The sequence below is a fragment of the Zingiber officinale genome, chromosome 3B (assembly GCF_018446385.1).
Source record: "Zingiber officinale cultivar Zhangliang chromosome 3B, Zo_v1.1, whole genome shotgun sequence".
Lineage (NCBI taxonomy): Eukaryota > Viridiplantae > Streptophyta > Magnoliopsida > Zingiberales > Zingiberaceae > Zingiber > Zingiber officinale.
This window is the reverse complement of record NC_055991.1, coordinates 125,787,679-125,806,929: the sequence shown is the minus strand read 5'-3', so window position 1 is coordinate 125,806,929 and position 19,251 is coordinate 125,787,679. Positions and strand designations below refer to the sequence as shown.

At 36.8% G+C, this 19,251-nt stretch overlaps 1 protein-coding gene across 1 annotated transcript; it reads right to left on the bottom strand.

The window, feature by feature from the left end:
• Window positions 1–6,907: 6,907 nt before the first annotated feature.
• Window positions 6,908–17,345, bottom strand: LOC121967612 (aconitate hydratase, cytoplasmic-like). The gene is made up of 20 exons (XM_042517939.1): window positions 17,038–17,345; window positions 16,844–16,948; window positions 16,603–16,763; window positions 14,654–14,746; window positions 13,615–13,800; window positions 13,313–13,474; window positions 12,440–12,584; window positions 12,225–12,367; window positions 12,085–12,141; window positions 11,929–12,008; window positions 11,789–11,864; window positions 11,316–11,501; window positions 10,155–10,222; window positions 9,944–10,062; window positions 9,738–9,859; window positions 8,507–8,605; window positions 7,937–8,416; window positions 7,702–7,800; window positions 7,359–7,601; window positions 6,908–7,281 (listed from the first exon to the last, which is right to left on the bottom strand). Exons 1-20 carry the CDS (start codon window positions 17,276–17,278, stop codon window positions 7,207–7,209), a joined length of 2,940 nt encoding a protein of 979 aa, XP_042373873.1. The 5' UTR covers window positions 17,279–17,345; the 3' UTR covers window positions 6,908–7,206.
• Between the last annotated feature and the right edge of the window lie 1,906 nt (window positions 17,346–19,251).

The following is a 19,251-nucleotide window of genomic DNA, read 5'->3' as shown; positions in this document are numbered from 1 at the left end:
CCAAGGCACAAGTAAATGTCGTGACTGCTAGTGACGACACCAGCGATAGGTTTGTTACCTTCAAACCCGAATTAAACTTGATCTATCAACCCAATGAATGGTTAGTTGATACAGGTGCTAATGTACACTGTTGTGCTGATCGATCTGCCTTCCTTACTTATCAGGTAATTGAAGGCACTTCCGTGACCATGGGGAACCATTCTGCAGCCAGGGTGTTTGGGATAGGACAAGTTGACCTGAGGTTCACCTCTGGAAAAGTCCTGTCACTGCACGAGGTGCATCATGTTCCAGCGGTCCGTCGGAATTTGATTAGCGGATCAAAGTTAGTCCGTGCTGGTTATGAGTTGAACTTTAAATGTAATAAAGTTGTAATATTACATTTAGGAACCTTTATTGGAAAAGGTTACCTTAATGAAGATTTATTTAAACTCAATGTAGAAAATGCTACTTTAAATAAAACTTCTGATATTGGTTGTTCATATAACATTGAGTCTTATGATCTGTGGCATGACAGATTAGGACATGTCAATTTTAATACCATAAAAAGGATGATGAATCTTGACATGATCCCTAAGCATGCTATAAATGATAAGAAAAAATGTGAAATTTGTGTGCAATATAAACAAACCCGTAAACCCTTCAAATCAGTTGATAGAAATTCTGATATTTTAGAATTGATTCATACTGACTGTTGTGAGTTTAACGGTGTAATAACGAGAGACCATAAAAGGTATTTCATTACCTTCATTGATGATCACTCTCGTTATTGTTATGTTTATTTGCTAAAAACCAAGGATGAAGCTTTAGATAAATTTATGATTTTTAAATCTGAAGCTGAGAATCAAACCGATAAAACTATTAAGAGGTTAAGGTCTGATAGGGGTGGAGAATTTACCTCGAACCTGTTTCAAAAATTTTGTCAAGATACAGGTATAATCCATGAGGTAACTGCTCCATATAGTCCTCAATCCAACGGTATAGCAGAACGAAAAAATCGAACCCTTGAAGATATGATTAATTCCATGTTAGGCAGTTCTGGGTTACCCAACTTTATGTGGGGGGAGGCTCTATACACTGCATGTCATGTGCTAAATAGAGTCCCAATGAAGTCAAGGGATAAAACCCCATATGAGCTTTGGAAAGGCCGAAGGACAAGTTTGAAATACCTTAAAGTGTGGGGGTGCCTTGCAAAGGTACTAGTACCTGAACACAGAAGGAAAAAACTTGGTCCAAAGACCGTAGATGGTATCTTCTTGGGTTATGCTCAAAATAGTATTGCATATAGGTTCCTGATTATTAAATCAGAAATTCCTGGAATAGATGCAAATACTATTGTAGAACTTCGCGATGCTACATTTTTTGAGGATATATTTCCTATGAAGACGAGAACACCTCAATCTAGTATTCCTACTAGAAAAGAGTCTTCTTCTGTAGAGGTCCCATTATCCGTAGTGGGTACACCTTCCTCAAGTCACTCTAGACTAGATGAATCTAGTGAGTGTACAGAACCGAGAAGGAGCAAGAGGCAACGTGTGTCTACGGATTTAGGCCAGAACTTTATCACCTATAATATAGAAGGTGACTCTGTGACATATAGAGATGCTATGGCTTCTCCTGAAGCTAAGTACTGGAAAGAGGCCATTAAAAGTGAAATGGACTCTATTATCTCTAATGCTACTTGGGAGTTAGTAGATTTACCTCCTGGGTGTAACACTATAGGATGTAAATGGGTGTTTAAAAGAAAACTAAAATCTAATGGGTCAGTAGATAAATTCAAAGCCCGCCTAGTTGCTAAGGGATTCAAACAGAAAAAAGGGATTGACTATTTTGACACTTATTCTCCTGTTACAAGAATTACTACAATCTGAGTATTAATAGCATTGGCGTCCATATATCATCTTGAGATCCATCAAATGGATGTTAAAACGGCATTCCTTAATGGAGATCTTGAAGAAGAGATATATATGGATCAACCTGAGGGATATGTAGTTTCTGGAAATGAGAACAAAGTTTGTAGGTTAGTCAAATCTCTTTATGGTTTGAAGCAAGCCCCAAAGTAGTGGCACGAAAAATTTGATAGAGCTATGCTATCATTTGGCTTTGAAGTGAATGACTCTGATAAATATGTATATGCTAAAATGAAAGGTGATAATTGTATTATCCTATGCTTATATGTAGATGATATTCTACTGTTTGGAACTAACCTTTCTATTATAAATGAGACTAAGACCCTCTTAAGTGGTAAGTTTGATATGAAGGATATGGGTTGTGCTGATATGATTTTAGGGCTGAAGTTGACTCGATCAACTGATGGAATAGCAATTTCTCAGTCACTCTATGTTGAGAGACTATTAGAGAAATATGGCTATAGCCAAGTTAAATCTGTAGTCACACCCTATGATCCTTCAAAAACTCTTCACAAGAATAAGAGTGGTGTGGCAGTGTCTCAATTAAGATACTCACAAATAATAGGTAGTCTAATGTATTTAGCAAATTGTTCTAGACCTGATATTTCTTTTGCTATATCGAAATTGAGCAGGTTTACCAGCTGTCCGGACAGAACGCATTGGGATGCATTAGACAGAGTACTCAGATATCTGAAAGGCACTATATCCTTGGGCTTGTGGTACGGGAGATTCCCTGCAGTCCTGGAGGGATATAGTGATGCTAGTTGGATAGCTGACACTGCTGAGTGTAAAGGCGTTATTGGTTATGTCTTTACACTTGGAGGCGGTGCAGTTGCTTGGAGGTCTGTTAAACAGACGATTATAACCCGGTCTACATCTGAGGCAGAATTGTGTGCTTTGGTTACCACAGTAACTGAAGCTGATTGGATTAAGGGTCTTCTTTCTGAAATTCCCTTGATGATGAAGCCAATACCTTCTATTTCAGTACACTGTGATAATCAAACAACAATAGCTCAGATTAGAAGCTCCAAGTATAACCAGAAACAGAAGAGACATGTACGAATAAGATTAAAGTCTATTCGTGAGCTAGTGTCTCTTGGAGTGGTGTCATTGGACTTTGTAAGTTCAAAAGACAATATTGCTGACCCACTCACTAAAGGACTTGATTCTGAGAAAATCAAGAGATCCAGTAAGGGAATGGGACTGAGGCCTGTCCTGGTTTCATTTATAGCGGCAACCCAACCTATCTGATTGGAGATCCCAAAAAGTAGGTTCAATGTGGTACAAACAAGCTATAAGGCTGAAACGTAAGTATCAAATTGATTGAGATGTAATCTCATAGTCTCTTCCCTGGATAGATGCTTGACTGCTAGTAAGGATGAGCTTAGGAGCTCTTAATGAGTTCAAGGTCTTAATGACAGGATGCTTGCAGTACATCCTTGGAGAACTCACCTATGTAAGTGTAACTGTGTGGCCGCAGTGTGGGGGGTCTAGGCAACTCCCCTTAGCACTTATGAAACAAGATTCGGTGGCATGGTCGTAATGCACCAACCCAGAAGGATTCAACCGTCGCCCGTGATGAGTTGTTACCAATTGACTTCACATATAAAAAAGAAGGTTTAAGTTCAAGACCTAGTTCACTTCAAACCTATGTGAATAAGATTGGTGTACTCAGGTGAAAATTCAAACCGGAAGGTATTTTCACTAAAAGCTCATTGCAACCTAGCCTCAGGACATATTTTATCTTTTAAACCGAAATGATTTGAATTTGTGGGGGATTGTTGAATTTTGTATTAAATTCAAAGCATTTGTTGGTAGTGTTTTTAGTCCCACATTGCTAAGTGGAGAAGCTTAGAAGGGCTTATATAGGAAGCCCTTCCATCCTTGCTTAGCAATGATAAGGGGACCTACACGCATGCGCGGGCCAAGCCCAAATTGAGTGGATTTGGGGGGTTCGAGCCAGAAATCCATAAACCGGGCGTCACGTACGCGATTAACGCGCGCAGGGGGGTGCAAATCCCCAGCCCGTGGACCTTGCGCTCACGGGCGGCCCGATCTGTTTTTGCTAGTTTGGTTCAGTCTGAACCAAACCAGTTTGGTTTCCGGTTCGGTTGGTTCGAACCAAACCAGAGTTTGGTTTTTGTTCCGCGTAAGGAACGGACGCAACACCGCGTGAGAGGAGACACGGACGCGACACCGCGTGTGAGGAGACGCGGACGCGTTTCCTCGCTAGCGAAGCAGTGCTTCGTATCTCCTCAGAGTGAATAAAAGGGGACAAGCAGTGCCTCTATTCTTCACTCAATCTTCCTTCTTCTTCCTTCTCTGTGCGATACATTCTGCACAGCACCTCCTCTATTTTTGTTTTTCGAGTTCGAGTCTTTCTGCGCCTTTGTTGTGTCCTGAGGCTTGGTCTTTCGGCGATCTGAGGTTGGGTCCGAGTGTCGCGTCCGTTTTGGAGTGCACCTACGGACAAGACGAGCGGTTGTCGGATCTTGGGGGAATTTTGCCGGGGAGCCTTTGCACCGTGAGGCGACAATAAATTCTCTAAGGACAGTCGGCGTGCCGACGCTTCAACCGGATAACTATATTCTAAACCCGACTACTTTATTTATCTGTCTATTGCATGCTATTTTTGTGTCAATATAATACTGCTGTTTATATTGCTTTAAATATATTACCAACAATTGCGATCGTGATCCGACCGCAAATACGAGTGACACATCCCCTGGACCACAAAAAAGTGGTCAAGGAGATCTGTTCTCTAGGCCTAAAGCCATCCCTGTGTATTATTTTCCATTGTTTTTAAATTTTTATTTAGGATTTTCGAGCATTTGCTTGCATTCCATATAAGCTACTTTCCATCCTGTTGTATAGTTGTTGTTTTTTGACATTTTTACTGTGTTTTGATGGAGAAATTTATTTGTCAAAGTTTAAGTTCTAGGAATTGCTTCATAATATTACTATTATACTATTATTTTACACTTCTAGATTTAAGCCGAGTCTCTATTATAATAGATATATGAGTAGTCAATGCTTTTGTTGAATGCAGTTGAATCACGCAAGGTAGGCCTTTGAGGTTTCTCATTCCCATTTGCTTTGACATATGAGAATTGTTCTAATGATTTGAATATTTACTTCATACTGTATTTATAAGTGCAAAAGGATGATCTTTAAATATTCTTATGCCTATCCCAAATATGACTGTCTCTGTAATTTGTTAGGCATCTGAGCAAAAAAAGAGAGAAGGTAGTGGAGGAATTGCAAAGGATAAGGAAAGGATGTTGAGGGTCTCTTGGAAGAGTAATTTGGGAGACTATACTGCTATGAAGTTGCAACAGCTGTTTGAGATGTTTGGTGGTGTAGAGGATGTTGTGATCAGGTCTAAGGCATCGAAAAAGAAACATTCTGCCATTGTTGTCATGGCTTCCAAAGATGCTGAGTCTAGAAAAGATTATCATGAAATGCTATGACTCTACAAACGCTTTCTCCTTTGATCAATAAGAATATGAATTAGAAATTTTTATCTTATCTATACAATGTAAAATAAAAATACTATTTTTTTTTTTGAATTCCCCTTCTTCCCCTTTTCCAACTCTCTTTCTCTACTTCTCTTGCTCGTTGAGATTGAGGAAGAGAAACCACACCTAACACTATCATGCTAATCTGGTTGATGCTATTATGCTTCTTGCTTGATTAAATTCAAATGTTGATGTACTCATTCATATTTGTCTGATCGAAATGGAAGATTTTATTATTTTTTAGCAATAACGAGTTAGATACCTCTACCATTTCACTTCCTTGATAGACAAAATTTACTTTTATTTAGATGTATTTACGGTCATAAATTATTTGATTTCCCCTTTGTCTCCATTCTATCACTTACAATTATTACCGTTTAGGTGATGAAAAATATGATTCATTTTTTTCTTTTAATTTGTGCCTAAAAATAGAGGTGAGCATTCAATTAATTCAGTTAATTTAGTATTAATTTTGTATAAATTATTTTTATTATTTTTTAAAACAAATTTAGTTAATTTAGTGTTAACCAAAATAATCGACTTTTAATTTGATTCGATTTTAATAAAACTTTGATTTAATTCGGTTAGCCAATACTAAATCGATTTTTGATTAATTCTGTTAATTTATTGACGGAATTAATCAAATGCTCACCCCTACTTAAAAAGATTCTAATTTAATTCTTGATAAATGATAATGGCTGGTTTAGTCTTATTACGATCTTTATTTTCTAAGGATTGTAATGAGTTTTGTCATTTTGTACATGTGCTTTTTATTTTTTTGTACTTTGCAGATGATGATAAGTTGAGCAAAGCATGTTTACTTATTATCTACCTAAATTAGGTTATCAAAATTTAAATATAAAAATTTAATTAATAATTTTATATTTTAAAAGAGAAAAATTAAATTTTATAAAAAAACTTATTTTTTAAAATTAATTTTTAAATTTGTTAAAAAAATTTAAACCTTCATTTCGACTCAAGTCCTGATAATTTTTTAAAACTTATTTGAGGATTTTTTTTTTTTCAAATAATGTCAAAGGGCTAAATTTTTTTTTAGCCCAAGGCCTGCTTGAGCCGGCCCTGATAATACATTACCTTGGAAGTCAGATAAAAAGCAAAAGTAGGTTCTTTGCCTTCATTACTGGAACTCGGCGAGTTCCTCCTGCAGACGGGCCGATTAGTTGCGAACTTTCTCCGCTTAGCATCGCGAGCGAAGTCTCAAAGGACTCGCTCGTGGCAACCGCGAAGGCAGGCATCAAACATGCAACGGGCAGCCTCATCCTTGAGCACCTCGAAGGAAGGCCGGAATTTACCCATGCTACATGCGAACCAAACTCGTACACTATAAAGACTAGCAGAATGACTCTATTTAAGCAATTTAATTGTTTTGACAAAACTATTAGATGATTTTTTTAAAAAAAATCAAACAAAAAAAAACAAATGCACAAAAGACTTCAAACATCCTAAAAATACAACAGATAATATGAAATTTAATATTAAAACTACTAAAAAATATTTTAAAACTTGTTAATAAAAATAATTCCACAATAGGACCATAAGTACCAAATAAACATAGAGTAAACCCTCATCATTATCAACTATCATCTTCATATAAATATGGATTCGAGCCCCGATCTCACTCACGAGTTCGCATTCGTAGTTTTATTTCTTGGGCGGTGTGAATGAAAACCCCAAGAACCCAAGATCAATCTTACAAAACTAAACGCCGTCGTAAAGCAAAAGCTCTGTAGTAATGACTTCTTACGTACACTAGAACAAAACTAATTCTTGGTGTTGATCAAGCTCCTAATGACGTAATGAAGGATTCCACCATGGTCATAGTATGCCAGTTCCACCTGCATCAAACGCACCTTAACTACTATAACAAAACAGTAGGGCGTAAAATACATTGGTGCAACAGGTACTAATATACCTCAGTGTCGAAGCGAACAGTGCATGTGAAAGACTTGCCATCGTCAGTAGTTACAGTGACATCTTGTCCAGGTTTAATGTCGCTCACATTGCTTGGGAGGTGCATAGTGTAACGTTCGTGGCCTGTCAAACCAAGGGTCTCTGCGTCCTCCCCAGGCTTGAAACACAAGGGCACGATTCCCATGCCAACAAGGTTGCTACGGTGAATTCTCTCAAAGCTCTTCGCTATTACTGCTTTAACGCCCTGCAATGGTGCCAATGGTTAGACGATATTTGCAATCAGGAACGATCGTCACACTACGACAAGTTGCTCAATTTGATAGTAACAAGAGGGAAATACATACTTGAAGCATGGGGCCTTTTGCAGCCCAATCGCGAGAACTTCCGCTACCATATTCCTCACCCGCCAATACTATAGTATCATGGCCTTCACTTTTGTATCTCTGCAGACAAATTGCAAGAGTGTATCAGTCAAATGGAGCCAAATGCTAAAGAATTTGAACAAAACCAAGGACCATAAATGCGGGTTTACGCAGTATCTAGTAAACTATTTATGGCTAGAAATCCCAACTAGCTTACCATGGCAGCATCAAAAACAGAAAGTTTCTCTCCTGTGGGAATGTGAATAGTTTTGGGACCGACTTCTCCTTTCAGTAGTTTGTTAACAAGACGAATATTTGCAAATGTTCCCCTTGTCATCACCTCATCATTGCCACGCCGACTCCCATACGAATTAAAGTCTTTTGGATCAACACCATGCTCCATCAAGTACTTGGCAGCAGGACTATCCTTGGGAATGGCTCCAGCAGGTGAAATGTGATCTGTTGTGATACTGTCACCAAAGTTTAGCAAGCAGTAGGCATCTTTGACAGGGTGTGGCCCAGGAGGAGACATCCTCATGTTTTTGAAGTAAGGAGGTTCATGAATGTATGTTGATGTATGATCCCAGGTGTACTCTGTACTTGAAGGAACAGAAAGCTGATTCCACATGGGATTGCCTTTGGTTATTGCCTCATAGGTACTCTTAAACATGTTTGGCAACACGCTGGATTGCACAACCTTAAGAAACAAAAGATAGAAAAGTGAGATTTAACCAAGCCTTATGGATGAAGTTCTTTGTAGGAAAAAAGGGAGCAGGGTTAAATATACCTCTGCTATCTCTTCAGTACTAGGCCAAATATCTTTGAAGTAGACCTTCTTTCCGTCCTTTGAGGTCCCTATAGGTTCTTTTTCAAAGTCAATATCAACCTGCAAAATGATTGTCGTTAGGCAAACAAATGGCAAGTGTTAAAATCCTCTCCCTAACAGTTCTTTTTCTGTCTTTCTTTTTCCATTTTTTGAGGTATCTTTCTATCTCTATGTACGTTCCTGCTCTCACTCTTAATACATCTCTTCCTCTTCGCCGTGAAGCTACCCACCAAGCATGTCATTTGCTAGAGAGCATCAATCCCCTTCTCTCCTCTCTGCTACTCTTCTCTCTCCCTCAGTCTCTGTCCCTCTTGTCTCTCTGTTTCCCTCGTGTGCACCACATCCACTTGGGATGAGTCGCAAAGCAAGGAGAGCAATCAATCTATTCATGACTTGAGAAGCTCAAATGCTAACAACTAATTTGTCTTGCATGTCACTTGGCGGGCAGTATAAAAAATTCACTTGCGCCGCAATCCACACAGCTCGACACTTTAATCTATGATACAAACAGATCATCTTAATGTTGGTTTCTCTCTCTCACCTCTTGAAATACCATTGTTATAATTTCTTTTCTAATTATCTATTATTTCAGGTCATTAAAGAAGATTGGTTTCCATTTTTTCTCCGCCAATATCTTTCTTTTCCAAAAGTCGGTGTCACACTTTCATTGTGTTTCTTCCCTCTATTAGAATAAAATGATCCAAAATCACAATTTCTCTTAGCATGTCTCCTCTCAAAATGCCTGTCGGAACTCGGAACCCTAGTTCTCACTTTTGGTTGCAACATTTTTATCTATTTATGTTGTTGCAAAGCTTTGCAAACTTCAGAATTTTGTGATACCTTCAGAATGAGAGGCATCAAATAAGCACATGGTTCTGAAAGTAAAATAAACTCATTTTTTGAGGATCAGATCAGTTCATCAACTTCAATCTAAAAATTAATGTCCTCAATGAATCGTTGCTACTTAGAAATCTTGATCATGTATTTTTTTTTTATTTACAGAATTATTTTTGATATAACAAGATAAAAGAACAATATTTATAATTGAACAATGTTTTCTATTTGTGTGTGTGACTACTTTATTATTTCTTACTATGTTCAGCAAATGCTAAATAATAGAAATCACAGAAGAAGCTCAACTTTGTTTTCTACTTTCCCATAAATGAACCATAAACTAGCATAGCATATGTACCGTGCCAGCAAGAGCGTAAGCTACGACAAGTGGAGGCGATGCTAGATAATTGGCTCTGGTCAAAGGATGCACACGCCCCTCAAAGTTTCTATTTCCAGACAATACAGCAGCTGCAACTATGTCTGGAAGTGCAAACCAATTTCAGAATTCATTTCGGTAGAGAAAAAGTTGTAGAATATAGGAATTATAGGAATGAGAAATATCACCATTCTCTGCTATTGCAGCAGAAACAGACGCATCAAGGTCCCCAGAATTCCCAATGCAAGTGGTGCACCCATACCCGACTATGTTGAAACCAAGTTGGTTTAAATACTTTTGAAGGCCACTGAAGCAAACATTCCAGTGTAAAAATTTTAAAAATCAGAGGTTAGAAGTTACAATCAGTAAGGGTATTGCTGCTAATATCATTGAAGCTACCTTTTCTCCAAGTATTTGGTTACAACTCCAGAGCCAGGAGCAAGGCTCGTCTTAATCCATGGTTTGACCTGAAACATAATGAAAGAAAATCAAAATTCGGTAAACCATTGGCATCAATTATAAAATACGTCCTGAACTTCATCATGGAAAATCAAATTTATCCAACTCAATAATGAACAATTTTACCACAGAAACTAATGTGTGGATAAAATGCATTCAGATAAATGCAAATATAAAAATAGGATATAAAAATAGGAGAAAGGATATAAACTTATTACCTCTGTGAGCACAAGGATATAAAAAATAGGAGAAAGTATAAGACCTTGAGAAGCAAAAGACGATAGAAAAAAAACAAGCCAATGGAGAAAACAATGATTATAAATTCTAGTTAAATCAGATGCAATATCCAATCAGTAGTTGGAAACATGTCTTCAATTAGTTGATTAAAGACATAAATTGGAAATACAAGTACATCAATTGAAATCTAAATTCTAGAAAATATCAATCAAGGTTACAATAAATTTATGTTAATTGCAAATTTTCAAGGATGGTGGCTGCCAATGCTTGAGAAGATCCATGTGATCAGGTTGAGGATGATGGATTTATAATGCCATGTTCTTTGTTCAATTGTAGCAAAAGGTGGAATCCGTCACGCAGCAGCCCCACACGGTCGGCCCCATGACCATCTGTGAGGAGGTAAATCGAAAAGTTATAGTTGGCCACTATAGGGGAGGGTTGTTTGTTCGGCTTTGCCAAGAATCGACCCCTGCCCATTGTAGCAAGTTCTGCCACGCAGTAGCCAACTCAACCTTGCCTCGGAGGTGTCATGTTCTTTGTTCAACAATATAAGAAAGGTATGACTGGTAGATAAAAATGAATAATAAAGCATATACAAGGAAAGATACTTTTAAAGTATTCTCTTTTACAAGTCAAAAAGGAAAACAAGAAGTCATAGCATGCTGTTGAGAAGATGTTCAAGATTATTAATGTGTCAGAATATTCAAAGTAGTCATATTTTCAAAGCAATAATATTTATTTAAATATCTTATTTTTGTACTTTGCAAACATTCATTTATGAGAAAAACAATGATCAAAATTTGAGAGAGAAAAATAGGAAATATGCATTATTAGGAAGCATCAAAATGGAATGTAGTAGCCAACCTCCAGGCCTAGCTCACAAGCTTTCTTTGCAACCAAAGCCGCACCAAGCATTACACTTGGATTTGATGTGTTTGTGCAACTGGTAATCGCAGCAATGACAACATCACCATGCTTTATCTGGGCAGGGCTACCATGGAAAGAGAATTCTGCAATTTTATTTTGAGATTCTTTTGGCACACCAAAACCCTACAAAAACACACGGTACACCAGTATAGAAAAAGCACATTGCACCCAAAATGTATTTTCTATATATAAATGCACTTTGTTGCCAAAAGTAGTCTGTTCACTGCTGGATTGTAAAGTCCAGAATGATAATGGAATGATTAAGTATAATGTTCATAGCCTTCTATCTAATGTTGCTTCAAAAAGGGTATATAGAAGTGCTTGCAGCTGTAATACTGATGACTAACAAGCAAATAAGAGGTATTATGTAGATCAATGGTATTCATAAAAATTAGCAATATCTTGAGTACCTTGAATCCAACTTTGTTATCCAAACAAGACTGCCAATCCACTTTCATTTCTTTCAAAGGAACTCGATCATGAGGCCTGCACAATAGTATGTTCAGTAACACTACAGCTAGGACTTCAATTTGTGTCCAGGGTCTCTAACCTTTTAGGTCCTGATGCACATGGTTCAACATGTTCAAGATTCAACTCCAAATAAGATGAATACACTCTATCAATTTGAGGCTGGAAATGAGTTAGGTGTCAGAACAACTATCAACAAAACTATAATTAAGTAAATACTGAGTCAGGAGCAAGTTACCTGGCTATAGTCAACAAACATCTTATTAGCCCGTAAGTAGGACTCTATCATGGCAACCTAAAATTTGAAATAATATTATTGAACATAGAAGCATTTTGAAAAGTCCTCAGAACAAAAACAGGAAAGTAACAGGAAATTACAGTTGCATCACACCGCCCAGTCAATTTCAGATATTGCAGCGTGACATGATCAACTGGGAAGAAACCCATAGTTGCTCCATACTCAGGGGACATATTTGCAATTGTGGCTCGATCCGCCAAAGAAAGTTCGCTCATGCCTTCTCCTGCATTAAGAAAATAAGAATTTTCAGCAATAGGAAAGGAGGATAAATGATATAACCCATAAGTCAACTTACCATAAAACTCAACAAACTTCCCAACAACACCATGCTTCCTTAGCATTTGGGTCACAGTCAAAACCAAGTCTGTAGCCGTCACACCATTCCTCAATTTCCCAGTGAGCTTGAAACCGACAACTCTAGGAAGCACCATACTCATTGGCTGCAAAGATTATTACATTATGATTTTTTTTGCATATTATGCATGTATAACAAAGTCATCATGAAAAGTATTTTTTGATGCTGAAATTTAGTCTTTGGTTGGAATGACACAGATTTAGTACTATATTGTATTGTGCTAGTACAATTTTAGTGCTTATTTAATTGAATTATTAATGTTAGAATGATTAACTTTCCTTAAAATAAGTTGTAAGTTTTAATCAATTATTTTATTGTAATCAATTATTTACATAATAATTATAATATACTTAGGTTATAATTATTTGCCGCTAATTATAATTAATTATTTGCTTTTAGTTTACTTGTAATTATAATTATGATTATTAATTACAAGTAAATATTTACTATAAGATATAAGTAAATAATTATACTTTTAATTACTATTTAATAGTAAATTATCCTATACTTAATTACTATTTACTATATTTTTCCTAATAGCAATTAATAGAATTATTTTAGAATTTATAACAAAAAAATTAAGCTATATATATATAATAACACTAATATGTATGTGTTATATTCTTAAACAGTTTGTTGCAGGTAAAAACAAAAACAAAAAATACTCATTCATAGAAAAAGGTTCAAATCATCTATCCAAAATTAAAATAAGGAAATGGAGATTCTTGTGAACCAAGAAATTTCCAAATCAACAAAAAAATGCAAGCAGATGATAATCTAGATATTTTCACATTGCCAATCAGCTAAACTTACCTGTCCAAGCATCACAGCTTCTGCTTCTATTCCACCAACACCCCAGCCAGCAACACCTAGTCCATCTATCATTGTTGTGTGAGAATCAGTGCCAACAACACTGTCCGGGTAAAGAATTCCTCCAGTATTGAAGACAACTCGACCTAGATACTCTAAGTTCACCTGCAGAAGAAATTTTCAAAACCAAAAATTAAAAAAGAAAGTAGAGAGAGAGAGAGAGATCCGAATAAGGACAACTAAGGAACATATTTCAAATGCCAAGTTAGCATCACTATTTCATGGTGGAACAATGCCAGCATTACCTGATGCACAATGCCAGACCCTGGTGGAACAACAAGCATGTTTTGGAATGCATGGGAACCCCACTTGAGAAAACCAAACCTTTCCTTATTGCGTTGGAATTCAAATTCCATGTTTGCCCGCACTGCATTCTCTGATCGTGCCACATCGACTTGCACAGAATGGTCAATAACAAGATCCACTGGAACCTATGTGATAGATTGCAAGTATACTAAGTATTTTGTAGATCAAATAAAAAAATTCTAAAAGAGAGAATAAATTGCTATCTGCTAGTAGTAGCATGTTTCATTCATCTACATCTTTTCTTATTTCATATAATTTCATACCCCAATAGGAGAATGCTAGCGATCCAAAACTCAGACAAACAAAAGAATTTTCTCATCAATTATTCATCCTACCAATTCAATGGATAGAAAGACAGAAAAAAGGGTATGATTGTATCAGTCTATAAGTAGCTAGGAAGATGCAGCATATGCCTGCATCATCATTTACAGAATAAGTTTTCAAACCAAAAGAATAAAGGTTTACCAGGAGACAGAGTCCCTGTTTTGATTCTTTCTAGGAGTAGGTGAACTTCACCCAAAAAAATTTAAAAATATCACAATAAAAATAAATGTACTGCAGAGTTCTCAAATAAAACCATGGCTATATTACGGATAAGATTTAGTAGTCCTAAATTACAATACCACCTTCTCTTGCCTATATGCAATGTTTTCATTAACTCGAACATCGATCTTTAAGAAAGGAAAAAAAAACACAGTTCATAATTCAAGTGGTTTCCGGTGTCAATATACTCAACCAGTCCACAAAAAAAAAACATAAATGTCACAATTAATGAAAACATATTACATATTTTAGCTTCTTGAGAAAAGAACAACAACCGCTGAATGCTCAAAAACAAAAATGAAGAACCACTGTTTTTAAAGTCATTTTGGAGATGAAAAAAAAAATCAACTGCATTCATGACACAAAATACACAAAAAGATAAATAGTTGATCAGACAAGTGAGGAATAGTGCAAGTAACATTTTAAAGGACTTACTAACGGGTTGATTTTATTTGGATCACTTCCCAGTTGTTTCATAGCATCTCTCATGCAAGCAAGGTCAACCACAGCTGGAACTCCAGTAAAATCCTGTAGTAGGCAAATTGAAGATCCAGGAGGTTATAACTTGGAGTCTTGGACACAGAAAAACATGTTAACGAAATTATATTACTTTGAATAATGCCACAAACCACATTAAAAATGAGAAAAAAATTATAAACTGAAACGCTTGCAGTAATTTTTCCCTATCTCAATGATTACCTACATGGTAAAGGAAGATATTTATTCCTGACCCCTGAATATGAAGAATACGAAGCAAGATTGCAAAAGGTATCCCTACTGTCTATGCAACTTTAGATTACGTATTACCGATGATACTTGAAAAGTTGTAACAGTAAAATACTGAACCAGGAAATTTGAGAGCTTGTGGACATGAACAAAGATTTTTTTTTTTAATCATGTCAAATATCTCTTGCAAAGTGTATTATGACCCCTCTCATAAAGAATCTCTTGCATAGTGGCCAAAGGTGTTACATAAACTTAACTTAATATGAACTCAAAAACAAAGGCATTGGGTAGCCTAGAAAGTCCAAGAAATACAACTAGAGTTCATTTATGAGATTTAGGTGCTTTGAATTTGGTAGTTTTGGGCCAAAAGTAGTATGCGAATTTAAATAGACTTAAATTAGAAAATGAAACCATAGAACGACATCAGAGGACTCAAGGAACACAAAAAAGGTTTATATTTAAAACTTGGGTAGAAATTAAAGCATGGGCTTAACTTGATGAAAATTGGAAAACCAAGAACAAAAAAAAACGTATAGAACACAATAGAGGGCATCATTTGTAAAATTTAGACATTTTGGTTACTATGTAGCATTTTTGGACAAAACCACTATTAGACCTAAATTGGAAAGCATAGGGTATAGAATGAAACTTTAGAGGGTGCAAGGAACGCATTTGAAACTCGGACAATTTAGGTGCATGTAACATTGCTTGATTGAAAATGCAAAATAAACCTAGTCAAAATTGGAAGAAAAAAAACATAAATAACTACAGAGGGTCTAGGAGAACACAACAGAACAGAACAGGGTATTCATTTGTGAAATTTAGACAATTTTAGTCCATGTAATAATTTTAGCCAAAACTATTATATAAACCTAAATTGGTTTGAATTGGAAAACAAAGGCAGAGAATGACTCTAAAGGGTCCGAGGATTACAAGTTATGAAATTTAGCTTAGTTTTGACCAAAAGTGTTGCATAGCCTTAAGACTCGAACAAAAAAACTAATACTATATGATGAATCCAGAGGGTTTAGGAAACACAAATGAGGTTAATTTGGGCAAGATTAGGTCAGCATCACAGTTTTCTCAATCATCCTAAGCTCGTCTAAATTGAAAATAAAGTCATAAAATAATATAGAAGTTCAGGGAACGGATCAGGGTTTGCTTGTGAGATTTGGGAAATTTAAATTCATGTAGCAGCTTTGGCAGACACTCTACTGCTATATAAATCTAAATTGGTTAAAATTAGAAAACAAAATCATAGGACAACTTTATAGGTCCAGAAAACACAACAAAGTTTGGAAATTTTGATATTAGTAATTTTAATCAAAACTATTATGAATCTAAAAATCTCAAAATAATAATAATAATAATAGCAAAGTGACTGACAGCCAGAAGGCCCAAACCTATTAAGTGCATATAGCATTTTTATCCGAAAGTGCTAGCTTAGATGGTCTTCTATGGCTCTAGCACTGTAATAACTGCACGGACTTCAAATAACATAAGCCATAAAAGCATAAAGTCTAAAACTCCTCACGGTGTTCCTTTTAATTTTTGCTCAAGTAATAGATAGCTTCAGACACAAACACCACAAATCTATAGGGAAAAAAACTATGGGGTCACAATAGTTTCCAAAACTAAGCAGGGAGACGAGAACATACCTGGAGGAGAACACGAGAAGGTTTGAAGGGGATCTCAACTTGTTTGTGCGATGTGTTCTCCCAGTCCAAGATCTTTTCTACGTCCTTTGCAGTTACCTGGAACTCGTCGCAATTCCGAATCGCAGATTCCAAAAGAATCCTTATTGAGTACGGAAGCCGATCTAAACCACCACGACAGCTTATCCAAATTAATACAATAATATTAACTCCAGAAGAATGAGAGTCCCACCGGAAGCCTTACCGATCCTGGCATCAGAGAGCGCCGGCAAGCTGTAGTACTTCCCAAACTCCCCACCTCCCGGATTCGGCAACGTCGCCAAGATGCTGTCGTACGAATTCCTCATCGCTACAAACCCCAGTTGGAACAAATAACTCCAAATCCGATTGGGAAAATGAGCAAAGGGCAAAGAAGCAAACGCGTAGGAGAAAGAATACCCATGGTGGCGAACCGGCTCTCAAATCGATCGGAGACTGCAGAAGAAGAGCGGACAAGCGCTCGGTGGCTGATCGTCGACCGCGGGTCGGCGAGGTGGCGCGCAGGCGGCGGGGAGGAAGCATGGCGCGAGGGCCGCGGAGGGGGAGACGATGCGGAGAGCGAGGGTAAGCAACGAGCTGACATAGAAAGCGAGTAGGAGGAGATGCGCGGCGAAGAGCGTGCGAGGAGAACCCCCGCCATTGGTGGACTTTTCGCGAAGGCGATGGAAGACGGTGAACGGGCGAGTGCTACGACGACGAGGGCGGTGGGTTTTATAGTGCGAGATTAAGAATCGTTCAATATGACAATCGGGCAGCATCCTCTAGTGCAAAATTCTGGATCAGTCTTAGACCCGCATCTATTGCATAAATGAGTTATATTCTGAGCACATATCTTCTAGACATTTTTTTTTATGGTCCAGATAATATATCATTCGTATTTACAATTGAATCATGATCATGATCCAGTTACAAATAGTTGTGATCTTTTTTTGAGTTCACCGGCCTAATTAGGTTATAATTTTTGTTCGAAGCGGATGACCGGAGACCGCCCGAAGGCCTCTGGTGGCTAGGCGTCGAGCAAGGATGTCCTCCGGACGACCTCCGGCCGCCCGCTCCGAATAAAAATTATAACCTGATGGTGGACGGTGAACCCAGGAAGGGATCGCAACTATTTACGACCGGATCGTAACCGTGATCCGACCGTAAATACGAGTGGCACATCCCCTGGACCATAAAAAATTGTCCAAGAGATACGGCCTCTTATATTCTACTATTAAATAGATAGGGTTCAGTTCATTCTATCAATATATTTAAGATAATATTCTTCCTATTTGAGCCTACTTCATCGTCACCATCAACAAGTAATCAAGATGATAATGTTCCTCATTGCATGCTTCTCGTTAGTAACATTTATAAATATTGTCTACCAATGACAACTCAATATCCCCTTTCATTAATTCTAATGGTCTCTTCGAAATCCATTCAACCAACTTATTTTACACAAGCGAACAATGATATAAATTGGTGTAATGTAATGACTATAGAATTTGATACATTTCTTCGTAATGGAACGTGGAGCCTAGTTTCGCGTACTTCCTCCATAAATGTAGTGGGCTCTAAGCATCGAACTGATGGTTCTCTTGAACAACACAAAGTTCGGCTTGTAACCAAAGGATTTAGTCAACAACCAGGTATTGACTTCAATAATACTTTTAGCCTGGTCATCAAAATTACATCTGTTAGACTATTGTTATCGATAGATGTTAGTTCTAATTGACATGTATGATAATTAGATATTGCAAATGCATTTCTCCATGGTCATCTTGAGAAAACTGTATTTATGGAACAACCATCTTAGTTCATTAATTCACAATTTCCATCTTATGTATGTCAACTCAAGAAATCCTTATATAATTTTCGAGAAGATCCTATTGCATGGTTTTATCGACTATCTAATTGGTTACAAACTCAAAAATTTTCTGGATCAAAGATTGACTCATCTATTTTCCACAAATATAATGATGGATCTATGATATTTTTTCTTATTTATATGGATGACATCCTAATAACCGACAATGATCACAAGGGTATTACATCTTTATTAAGTTTTCTAAATTAATAATTTCCTACTCAGGATTAGGGTATTATAATGAATACAACGTCTGAAATTATTTGACTTCAATAACTTCTCTAAATTTCGTCTTACATCAAATATTATACTAAAAATTTGATATGATAATATTAAAATAACACATCTTACAGCAAATCTAATCTTTAATACTTGTACAAAATATATAAAAATTAATTTTTATTTTATTTAAGAACATATGACAACTCAATAATTATCAATTTATTATATTTATATAAAAAATTAAATTACTGATGTCTTTATCAACTCTTTATTCAAACAACATTTCAACCAGCTGATTAGCAAACTCAGCGTTGATTTTAACACGAGGAGCGCCGAGATGAGACGGAGTCGCTGTCCTGCCTGGGTCAACTTACCGCAGTCGCTCTCGGCTCAAATGGGGAGGGTTTGTGCCAGGCTGTCGCCACAAAGCCTTGTGAAAATCTAGCTTTTTAATTTACTTCAGGCAATGTTAATATTTCTCAAATACTCCACAAAGCCAAAAAAAACAAACAAATTAAGGCGCCCCTAATTATTAAAGAATA